General features: G+C 39.0%; 1 protein-coding gene across 1 annotated transcript in view; it reads right to left on the bottom strand.

Moving 5' to 3' along the window:
- Window positions 1-420: 420 nt before the first annotated feature.
- LOC118421139 (conserved oligomeric Golgi complex subunit 6-like) overlaps window positions 421-12,050 on the bottom strand; it is a 30,733-nt gene continuing 19,103 nt past the window's right edge. The window contains exons 8-20 of the mRNA XM_035828300.1: window positions 11,794-11,870; window positions 11,139-11,190; window positions 10,431-10,522; window positions 9,657-9,721; window positions 8,963-9,054; window positions 7,652-7,766; window positions 6,907-7,038; window positions 5,925-6,092; window positions 5,241-5,348; window positions 4,209-4,262; window positions 3,340-3,419; window positions 1,712-1,882; window positions 421-1,383 (exon numbers count right to left, since the gene is read on the bottom strand). Coding sequence (XP_035684193.1) covers window positions 1,735-1,882; window positions 3,340-3,419; window positions 4,209-4,262; window positions 5,241-5,348; window positions 5,925-6,092; window positions 6,907-7,038; window positions 7,652-7,766; window positions 8,963-9,054; window positions 9,657-9,721; window positions 10,431-10,522; window positions 11,139-11,190; window positions 11,794-11,870 — 1,183 coding nt within the window. The 3' untranslated portion in view covers window positions 421-1,383; window positions 1,712-1,734. The remainder of the gene's footprint in view (window positions 1,384-1,711; window positions 1,883-3,339; window positions 3,420-4,208; window positions 4,263-5,240; window positions 5,349-5,924; window positions 6,093-6,906; window positions 7,039-7,651; window positions 7,767-8,962; window positions 9,055-9,656; window positions 9,722-10,430; window positions 10,523-11,138; window positions 11,191-11,793; window positions 11,871-12,050) is intronic.

Below are 12,050 nucleotides of genomic sequence, written 5' to 3'. Positions count from 1 at the left end.
TGTTGACTGAACGCCAAGTAAATAATTCACTCAAAGACCTGAAGTTCAACAATAAAATGTCACATGTGAACTAGAGTCTGGTGTCTCTCTGGCTGTGAATTTGTGTGTGAACTTTAACTTTTTTTAATGCCAAATTTTGTAGTCTTGCTGAGTGTAACAGTTGGTATCAATTTGTTTGGGTAATATTGAATACCCATCAGATGTAAATTACAGATTCTTAGTGCTAAGTAGTATAATGACTAAATTTGGTCTTTCTCCGTGGATGAATACTAGGCCCATACACCTTCAGTGTGTCTCGGTTCATGTAGAAGAAAAGCCAGTAATGAATTGAAAGCTTGACGCGAGTCACCCTCAATTGGGTACCTGAGACACTGTCAGAGTTCATGCACAAGCACACACAAAAAGACATAACCTCCTTTACTTGTTTATGAATAGAAACATTGACAACTTTTATTTCACACAATGTCATACATTATAAATTATTTGGGTCATGAAGGCCATGAATTATTTTTGCATAATAAGTCCAACACACCCTCCCACACGTGTTTGACTAGCGCCGGGCTATGCCTCTTGATATCAACCCTGCATTTCCAGCCTCAGAAAAATGGTATAAGGGGCGTCAGATTGCACATTTTGAACAAATTTTTCATTGATGATAATTTTTTCTTTGTATGCTCGGCCGGTATTCGGTGGTTGCCCTTTACCCACAGAACCGACAAATCGTAAATTTGGTACCAGATAAACAAGTCCGGATGCTAAAAAAACTGAAATGTTATGCCGGGACTGTCATCTTGCTCTTGATTATTAATGTGTCACCTTTGGACAACATGAAGGCATTTCTTTGATTGGCTAAAACAGTTAATTAGTGGCCGTGCCCCTAAACCATATTTCTGAGGCTGGAAAGGCAGGGTTGCTATTGTAAGGCATTGCCGTGAAAGTCAACCCTGTATGAAGTCCCATACATGTACTAGTACATGAATGCATCATAGAAATGGATAGTACATTTCTCGCTCTTAACACCACCACTATAAGTGTCAAGAAAATTTTAAACTGATCGTTATCCATTGGCTGACATCTTAGAGTACGTAACCAAAAATAAATATAGTTTTAATCCCGCAACCCACATTAGAAATAGCTTGTAATATTAACCGCTGTCTTAATCTTTTCACTTCCTTGTTTTTGCTTGCAAACCACAAGCAAAAAATTGAGCCAGCAGTTACTACAGAAGATGGTTACTACCTGCAATTGCAATATGTGCAAAACTTTGTCAGATTACTGATTTTGATATGTACATATATTCTCATAGCAGATATGAACAGATAGTGTCTACTTGGACACAGTCTATCAAGGTGTGTGGAATGAAATTTAAACATAACTATTAAGATCAGCGTGCAAAATATCCACTTGCACACTTGCACATTGCAACCACTTTTTGCTTGGTGCAACTTACTTTTAGCTCAGGTTGCACAGGGTGCAACTTAGATTTTGAGCCTCAGAACTCAATTTTGTTCTCAATTTACTTGGAAGAAATAAATGGACCGAGGCAGCTCCGTTTCATATCAGCCAAACATGTATGTATTGTACCTTTTTTTCAGAAATTAGTGAATAGTAGGTGGTGCAACTTGAAATTCAGTTGTGCAACCTAGTTTTTGGCCCAGGTTGCACACTGTACAACCTGGCTCAGAAAAGTATTTTGTACACTGCTATTAAGATAGCTAATTACTATTAAAAGAACTAGGACAAGAGCTGTCTGATTTGCTGTGGTGTCCGCTGCATGATGTCATTTGGGTCCTCATACTTGTTGGCTGAATCTGTCACTGCCTCGTACAGTTGTTCATACACCTGGCGAATCACGTCCATGCTTCTCTTATCCACAACATCCCTGTCAAGAACCAGTCAAAAGTGAGTTAATGATATGTTAAACTATTCGTTCTAAGTGCGTTTGTGTGTGCAGCCTTGATGGGGATAGTGTTGCCTACCTAAGTTCAGGTTCAAGTGCAGACATTAAGGTTCTAGACTTTTAAAATCCAGACCTGAAACCATGGCATATATCTGTGCTAGAAAAACTTTTTTTCACTTACATGGGAAATAATTTGTATGTTGCCATATATTTTACATGCAATGTGAGAAACGTACACTCAGTAGTGAAGACAAAAACAGCAATCTTTTTGGTTCAGAACAAAAAGGAGAATGGAGGCATTTTGCAAGTCCTGACAATAGTTTTCAGGGTTCGAAATACACATACTTAAGTTGCAATTTGCATATAATTTTTAAGATTTGCATGTAAAATTATTCTGAACTTGCAATCTTGCATGTTGAAAATACCTGGCCTATTGGAAAAATACTGAGGAATTAGACCCACTACTCTTAGACAAAAAAACAAATGGACTTGTGTCTTTATCCTTTCTTGTTTTTGCCAGTAACTTTCTCCGGTAGCTTTACTAGATGTAATCAAAATTCACCGATTCAAGCTAGCAATATTCGTCGCCATCGCTGCCTAGTTGTATTTTCATGTAAATTTTTCAAATTGCACGTAAAATTTTTGCCAACTTGCAATTTTGCATGTAGCACAAAAAAAGTATTTCGATCCCTGGTTTTGGTTGTCAAAATTTAAGTCCCAACTATTCTTTGTCTACAAGACAGGAGCCTTAGACTTGGTCCATAGACCACAATGCATGCATGTGCATGACTGAACATTTGCACAAATAAGTTAAAGAACAGTGAAATGGCTTATTACTATAGCACAGGGCTCTAGCCAGCTCGACATTTTTTTCCATCAGCCAATTCCCATTGTTGCGAAAACACTATTCCAGGAGTTAGAGAGACTGAACTGAGACCTTGAAAAATGGGTTTTAATGAGATTATCGTATGCGAAAGGGCACCGACACACATTGTCAACAATCATAACAATAGCAAAACAAACAGTTTGTGGCTTTTACAGCCATGGACGGCGTCCCCAAGCAGCCTGTAGCTTTCACCAAGGAGCTTTTATCAGATTTTTGTCCGTCAAAGTTGACAGATTGGTTTTAAAATTTTTCCGTCACACGCAGCAAATTTCCGTCAATTGACGGAAAAACGGACACTGGCTAGCGCCCTGCTATAGCAAGAAAAGATGCATGTAATGATGAGCAAAGTTTACTTGTAAGGATCTCAGAACTGTCATCTTAAACTTAGTCAAATGAAATACTATTACATGTAGTAAGCTCTTGCATTTATTTTACTTTAGGGCCGTACTGAATTCCCTCCCTAAATTTCCCAAACAATGTCAAACTCTACATTTTTTGTATGTTCTCAGCAAATGGTACTGTAAAGTGTGTACATGTAGAATGTAGTTCTTACCTCAGTGTTGCACTTAACAAGAACTTGCATTGTGGGAGGACCAGATCATCAGGTGAGGCTAGGAAGGCATCAAAGTGTTTCTGTGGACAAACCACAATATTACAGGCAATCAGAGGTGGCAGACTTGTTTGTTGACATATACATACACCTGCCAGGGTAAACTGCCTTGGCCTAGGAAAAAAATGATTTATTTCCTGTTTCCCAACCTACCCTAGAAAAACCTGCTGACCCTAGACTTTTTTTGGGGTGGGCAGTGGAGCTTCCAGTTACAATTTTTATCCAACCTGCTTCCTATTGAGGTAAAAACAATGCTAGCGCTTGTCCTGTCTAATGAAGGATAAATGTATCTATCATGCACAAAATTAAAGTTTGACATTGAAAGACAAGCATTTCAGTTTTGCTTTGTTCAACGGCATTGTAATATTGTATCAATAGAGTTTTGGCCAGCCTAAAAAAATTACAAGAAAAAAAAAAGATAATCCCTACCTACCGACCCTAACATTTTCAGGACTAAAACAGGAAACACACCAATTTTTTTCCAAGGCCCTATTGGTATATTACACCAGGCCTGTACTGAAAATCCACTCACACTGGGAAGAATCCCTACTCTTTTTCATAAGTGTGGTGGGTCCTTTACATGATCTAAGGGATGTTCCTATCCATTGTAGGTACTCATTTTCACCCGAGTGATGAACCGAGGAAATTTGTATTGAATGCATTTTTCAAGGCCACAATATTCTTAGTATAACAGAAACTAGATATGTACAAGACAAGGTTCTAAATAAAAGAATACAAGAAGGAAAACTTTGCATAACAGTAATACACAATGTTCAATATGTCTACAAATCTTTCCAAATAAATGTACTTACCATAGCAGTCTTAATGGAGTTTCTATCCAGCCCATGCACAGCTGACAAGGGGCCCTGCATTTGCACAATTGAAAAAAACACAGAAGCTGTTAACCTTGAAAGGGAAAAATCTTGCCATAACCAAAATAATGAGAGGTAAGAATTAATTTCTTGGTGATTTTGGGCAATATCTTTCAAGTTGGCAGTATGATTTTAGTTGCTGCCAAAAGGTCCACTTCTTCGCAGAGCAAATCGAAGCACAACAAGACTGGACTCAGGCTAGCACACCCTCAAGTCTAGTGAAAGTCACTTCCAGGGAATTATTCTGTAGTAAAATAACTGTATGGGGTGAAAGGACATCTCTTCAGCTACCATACCAACTGAGCTTTGTTCCTTCAACTTCTCTAGTTTCCATAAGTTTAATAGAGGGCAAAAACACTATTTTCACATAAAAAATAAAGCACAAAATTGGGCATTTCATGTCGGGTAAAATGCATTGGAAAGATTCTTGGGGCAAAATGACTATTATTGTGACAAAGAGAAAACCCTTGTGTTAACTATAGCTATAATCCAGCCAATTCTTGTTCAAAGGTCTTTTACAAAGTAATCATCCAGTGCGCCAAATTGCAACTTAAAATACACTACAGATTATCAAAATGGCAATTTACATTCAAAGGAAGAATGCATGTACATGAATGCAGAAGCAACTCTTCAGCCCTAACTCAATGTTTACCAAAAACATGCCACTTCCTACCCTTTTCAGCTAGTACTACTAGTATTTTATACCATGTTGCAGCAGATTGTATACATGAAATGTGAAATCAAACAACCCTAGGTTTGGAGCAACTACCATTCCGTGCTAACTCAGGTGACCTCAATACACAGCCACAATGGTTTGTCCAAACAGTGGCCACCATTCTGCACTAACTCAGGTGGCCTCAATATTAATACATAGCCACAAGAGTTTGGAGTGGCTACCATTCAGTGCCAACTCAAGGTCTGGACCAGAGCAGGGTTATGATGCTAAGTTGTGCTGCATGTTTGCTGACCTACCTCCCGCGGCTGGTGTTGCTGTACTACACTGTACATGTGTGCCAGCCCAACATGGCTTAATGTGAAGGATGCCTGCTCATTCACAAGGGTGTCTAAGTGGGCATCAACCTGCAAAACAGATAGAAGAAAATGACCAAATCAATACATTTATCTGACAGGCTTTGTGCGTAAGCTTTTCCTAATGTCAGGTAACAGTGGATAAAAGCAACTTGCACTGGTGCAAGTTTGGTCTGAGAGTACAAGGTACTTGCACCACACCAATTTTACATGCACAAACTTGCATATGCATGATGTCATATTTCAAGCCCTGAAATAGCATATTTCCAGATCCCCATGCAAGCAGTTTTTCTACACCAGGTCCTATTTTATACAACTGTAAGAATTTTAGAGGGGCGAGTACGAACAGAAAGAAGCAAACATGCCGACACCTGGGATCAGTCTAGTGGTTAGGATTTGGCGCTCTCATTACCAAGGCCTAGGTTCGATTCCCGGTGTGGGAACCAATGTAAGAATTTTAGAGGGGTGAGTAAGTTACAGAAAGAAACAAACATGCCGACACCCAGGATTGAACCCGGTTCAGCAGATAAGAACCTCAGCAGCGAAACCACTGTGCTAGAAAAGGCTGATCAGCCGCTCTGGCTGAAGTTTGACGCTACTTAAACCCCCCACTGTTACACAACCGACCTGAGCAGACAACATCTCCAGACGCTGGTCTGTGAACTCGAAGAGAGAGAGTGTGGTCTTCATCATGTAGAGACAGTTGACCATGTAGGTGGCCATGTCTGCTGGGTTGAGCTGGCTGGCTGACATGGCACACATCTGTAGGAGTGGGTCCACCACACAGGACAGGACCTGAGCAAGCAGACAGGGTCATGACAATTTAATTAAACCACTGGAACAGTTGTACAGTAGAAGCCAGCTAATTGCACAATGGATAAATGCACACTTCTGTTAATTGCACGGGATCCCCAAATCCCAAACTGGTACGGTCCAGGTGGATAACTTTGCTTTGTTGCACCATTCGGATAATTGCACGAAATAAACTGGTAAATGGGGTGTGCAAATTACGGCTTCCACTGTATTCATGTTGATGAAGGTTAGACATCCACATAACACTGTAAATGCAGAAATGTTCGTGGTGGTTTTATGTTTGCAATTTTCGCGGTGACCACCTCACCACGAACTTAAAACCACCACAAACATTTGTCCATAGCAGTAAAAGACTACAGGGCATGGTGCCACTGCAAACTTTTTTCTCTTCTCTTGGGAATTAAATCCCAGTGAACTTAAATGCATTTACAGTACTAGATATACTAAGGAGCAGTTACTCTAAGCAAGTGGATATGATTTTGGAAAAGGTCTGACGTTTCAGGTAGCATCCACTATTGTTTGTCAGTGACACTGAAGGGATCTTATGGAAGAGCAGATCTTGATATGTAAAGAAGGTGAGGACAAATTTTAGATAGTAAACCTGGAAACAAAAGTAAGGCAGAGTCAAGACAGCACTGGGTAGCTATTGATACAGGAACGAATCTCATTCAAATATTTGTTTAAAACATAGGGAGGGTTTGATTGGCTCTGAGTCACATGGTTATTACTATATATACGGTAACAGCATGGGAACTTACTTCAAACAAGAAATACGAATATTTGAAGCAGAACAAACCTCAGTAAAATCAGTCCTCCGAGCGTCAAGGGGGACCACAGAAGAGTCATAGGACGACAAGATCTCCCGCAGAAGTGCCATGGTCTGGGTTAGGGCTGCAGTTGGGCCGAGATCTGCAGGGGGGAGCTCCACCTACATGTTTGGATAAAAAAACATGTGTAGTACAGTACTGTACATCTCTATCAAAGTGTATTTATATACTTTGCCTTAGATACAAATTTACTATAATTATAATTCATTGTCACCATATGCATACCCAAATTAAACCCCATGAACAGTTGAAGTTACTGACAATATTCAATTTGATACAATTTGGCCTTCAAAGTCAGCCAAAATAAAGCTGTTCTAGTTATAAAAAAGATGTTGGAACTTTCTTTATCAAGATATGATATATTGATAATATATGGTTGAAATCCCCCAATGCATCAATTTTCATCTGTTTCCCCCACAAAAGTTTTAGACCACACAGTGAATTATTGTACCACTGTCCAACCTTCCCGACTACTTAGATTTCATGAAGAAGGCCACTTTTCTTTTGCTAAACTTTTTTCCTGCAAGCTTGCATCAGTTTTGGGGTTCCCACAGGTTATCATTTATATGCGGTGAGAAGCAGAACTCCAGTTAGAAGCTCTGTTGAAGGTGTCTGAGAGACATCGAAACGTAGGCAAATGTAAGTACGTTCTGGTTGTGTAAAAAGAATTCTCTTATATTCTCCCAACCTGATAAAGCTTTTTTCGGAAGTTACCTTCTCCATCAGCTTACTAGCATGGCAGTTCAGACTGTTCATGAAGAGTTTCTTGCTGAGTTGATGCATGTCATCAGTTGTGGCCAGAAGACTCGCTGACCCCTGTAGGATTGAACTGAACAAACAAACAAACAAACAAATATCAGGGAATAGCTAGCCTTATCGGGTTCTTAATTTTGAAGGCAAACTTCTTCTACCGTTTACCTAATGTACTTTCTGACTCAAAAGCCACAAAAGTGAAGGCTGTTGAATCATTATACGGTAAGAAAAGTATTTGTATTTAAAGATCTTTACCTTCAAAAGTACATAGTATTGTACACTGTACTAAGGATACCAGTTTGGAATTTCCATGTCAGTGGCCACTCTAAAATCTGGTCTTAGCAAACATGTACAATCAAAAAGTCAGGAGAGAATGCTCTTATTCAAATCACAAGTAATAGAATAGTAATATTCAACAGTCAGTACGCCTCGCCTGATATCTATTCCTTTATTATTGTCTCTTCATCCTACCGGTACTAGGCAAATAATATTCATCTGGTAGGTCGAAGAGACTTGGCAGATATAATAGGTTTGGTTTATGGGCTACAGCAAGCTGGTGTCAAAAACATTAGGTTGAATTTGCTCAATAGACCTTTTTCACACTTCCCATAATACAATTCGCCAGGGTTCCGGATATTGATGTTACCACCATTGCCCAGGCTGCGAAACCAGGGTGAAATCAGCTAAAACATTCAGTACGAGGGCGGCAAAGCATATTAACTCAAATGAGTTGTCTAGCAAATATAGTTACAGTGCACGGGACATGGTAAAAATCACTTTCTGACAACAAAGAACAAAGGCTGCAGACGAAACACAAGTCATGACCCATGAGGTCATCGGGTGAAACCAACTAACAGCCACAGTGGTGACGACCGTGATGGGCAAAAATTGGAAAATTCTCAGCCCTAATAATAGTAGTACTATATTTTCTGGACAACTCATTAGTTTATATGCTTTGCCGCCCTCGTATGGCAGGTTTTAGCGGGTTTCACACTGGTTTCGCACCCTGGGCAACGGTGGTAACATCCCAGTCAACATCCATATCTGGAACCCTGGCGCATTGTATTATGGGAAGTTGGAAAAAGGTCTATGCCAGAAGGTCGTAAAATTTAAAAATTGCTACAGAGTTAAGTATATCATTCATCTATAAAATGTACATCCCTTTGTCCTTTGAGCTTGCAGACTCCTTAGGTGAGCCATTTTCATCCTGTATGATGCCGGCTTTAACACAACAAACATGATTATTTATGGTTTAAAGTCAGAAAAGCATACCCTATTGTGTGGTGATAGAAGTTGAGTAAATTGGCCAGTTTGTACAGTATGACCGGGCCGGGCTCAGCGACTAGAACGTGTTCCACTCGGACCTGACCATGGAAAACACACGGTTATTGAAGGACTGGATATTACATGAGGTGTGAAAATGTCACTTTATCAATAATAGCACAGCCACATATACTACCAGTTATCAAGATCCATTATTAATCAGACAATGTCGTATCTTCAGTTGGTTTCATCAGTCTTAAAGAAGGGATAATTATTATCAAGTTTTATTGCAAATTCATGCCCGTGGGCTAATTGCAGGTAACATAAAAGATTCAAGCAGTGTGTAAAATACAATATCACAAGTGTACTCTAGTCTAAAACTAGTGAAAGCTAACTCTACATCCTGGGTTACTGGGTTCGACTCCTTTTTCGAAGACAATGGAAGACGAAAGATCTCACCTTTTCTACTATGTGTGGGTTTTGTGATGTTAAAAGAAGGACTGTTTTCTTTTTGTCAGTGAATGTGAGAAAGTTTGAGCGCAATTTGATGGCCTCTTTGAACTTTTCTTTCTTGATTATAGGATAATGCTGTTACAGTACTGCAATTGGTCCATTCCTCAACAGATATATTAAATTGCACAAATATCACTGGCGACAAATACATGAGTCTCCATGTGAAATGGCCATATGATATCACATGTACCTTGAAGGGCCGACAGACTCCCTCAGTGATGTGCCCCAGCACTTCAGTCATTGGCTCCTCCACACCTGTGATACAAATATAAATATAACTTTATTGTACAACAATTGTACACGTACATGTAGAAAGCATGGTATTTACTGATACATAACAGTTACTACAGTAACTACTTTAAGACTAATACTACAAGGGTGAATAGTATATATGGGATGAAAATTAATGGTCTTTTCGTTTTACCATCATTTGAGGGATTTCTAGCATCTACACATTCTTCAATATATTTTCTTAATACAGATTACGAAAACAGCAATTTATCATTCCATTACTGTATAAAAAGGTCTGTCCAAATCATTAGAAGGTGAGTTACCAAGAAGAGCACAACTTAGTATACCTAATATATTTGATACAGTCAAAACTGTACTAGAAGACCACTCTACCTCTTTGACTGATTAACTGTGGTCTATGTTGACATATGGTCCGTATACAGGCAGGATTCTTAATACTTACGTCAAAAGAAAATTTATCTATAATTATATCAAGTGATCACCAGAAAGCGACCACATTGACCAGGTGGTCCTTATGTAAAGAAGACTGTACACATGTATAACACTACATGTTGATACATGTATTAAAAAAGAATCATGCAATGTGATGTATTAAATTTTGTAAGACTGATAGTTGTTTTGGATTTTTGTGACATTTTATGAGTAGGATCTGGTGTAAGGAATACACATAATAGAGGACAATGATGTAAAGTGTAAAGTGTTTATTACATACAATCGTCCGGCACCATCTTGAGCACTGCCTGTAGATACTCCTTTTCTGATGCAGTAGCCTGGTGTAACCAAGCCAGCATGTCACCAACATATCTGAAATGTTATATAGTATGGTTATGTACATGTAGCTGCCAGGAGGAAGAAAAAGGGCCTGTATCTAATTCATGTTTGATCTTTTGCGAAAAAAAACACACTGGTTTAAGAATTACATACAGCTACATGCATTCTCTCACTATTACCAGTTTCCAGGTCATTTGTCCCCACATGAATAAACAAACACACCTTTATAAAACGGCAGTAAGAAAAAATAGGAAGTAAACAGAAAACATGGGTAGAAATATGTAATGCAATGTTTACTGTCATAATGCCACCAATAACAATGATTTAAAATTGCAAAAAGCATGAATTCAAAGAGATATAGCTTTTTTCTGAAAAAAAAATCAGAGATGCAACAAATAAATTTGGTGTGGCCTTAGCAGGACTCATCTGCCTCTTTTGGTCTGAACAGATGATGGCAGGACTAGAGAGTCGATAAAACATGCACAGCATAAGACAGATCTCGAGGTATTCAACATGGACAGTAACTGGGAAAAATGATGGATTGCTCATTTGCTAAATTTGTATCACCTTATAAACTGCCATTAACATGGTGGTATTATGATTTGTTTCCAAGGTTCTGTAATACAACATTACATTGGATTAAGTTTACCTCAAAGGATCGTGGGAATGCATCTCAATGGGGCGGGGTGTACCACTTGCGCCTGAAACACATAACAAGTTTCTTTTACAGTAAGTTCAAACTGTGTTGGTACCAAGGAAAAAAATGTTGTATTTCCTGTTTCAGTCCTGAAAAATTAGTGTCGGTAGGTACAGGGATTATATTATTTTCTTGTATTTTTTAGGCAGGCCAAATCTCTAGTGTGACATATTACAATACATTGAACGAAGGAAACTGAAATACAAGTAACATTGAGTGTCTTTCAATGTCAAACTTGAATGTTGTGCATAATAGATACATTTATACTTCCTTAGATAGAACAAGCAGGCCTAAAGATCAAACTAGCCATGTATCTGGATTCTGTATCGTTATAGCCAGAATAACCCCCCTTTGGCGTAACACACCAGCTTTGCAGGCACGCGGCACGGCAGCAGCTGGTTGTATTACACCAAACGACTCGTCACACCTAACTTTTGCAAATCTATCTGCAAGCGTTCTTTAAAACTATCCAGAGAAGATGCCCCTACTGTGCTTGGTGATAACAAATTCCACTCTACGATAGTTCTGGGAAAATTTGAATTTTTGAACATAGATCCTAGGTTGGTAACTCTGGTAAGTGGTAACTCTGGTAAGTGGTAACACTTACCTCCCCTTGTTAAAGCATCTATGAACCCCCTCACTGCTGCAGTGCGCCTGGCAGTCCCGTATTCATCTAAAGAGTACCTGAAAATAGAGAGGACGGGTCAGGTTAATAACCAGACAATAGGCTGGTATCCAGCTTACAAAATGGTTTGCTTTCCAACATAACAGTACCACAGATTCTTTCTGATAGAGAAATAGTTATAGTACGTTTGGTTCTAACTTCTATTGCACGATTGACAAACTACCTCATGATCATTCCCT

The sequence above is a fragment of the Branchiostoma floridae genome, chromosome 8, assembly GCF_000003815.2.
Source record: "Branchiostoma floridae strain S238N-H82 chromosome 8, Bfl_VNyyK, whole genome shotgun sequence".
NCBI lineage: Eukaryota > Metazoa > Chordata > Leptocardii > Amphioxiformes > Branchiostomatidae > Branchiostoma > Branchiostoma floridae.
The sequence above is the reverse complement of the archived record's forward strand: the minus strand, read 5'-3'. Positions and strand labels throughout refer to the sequence as shown.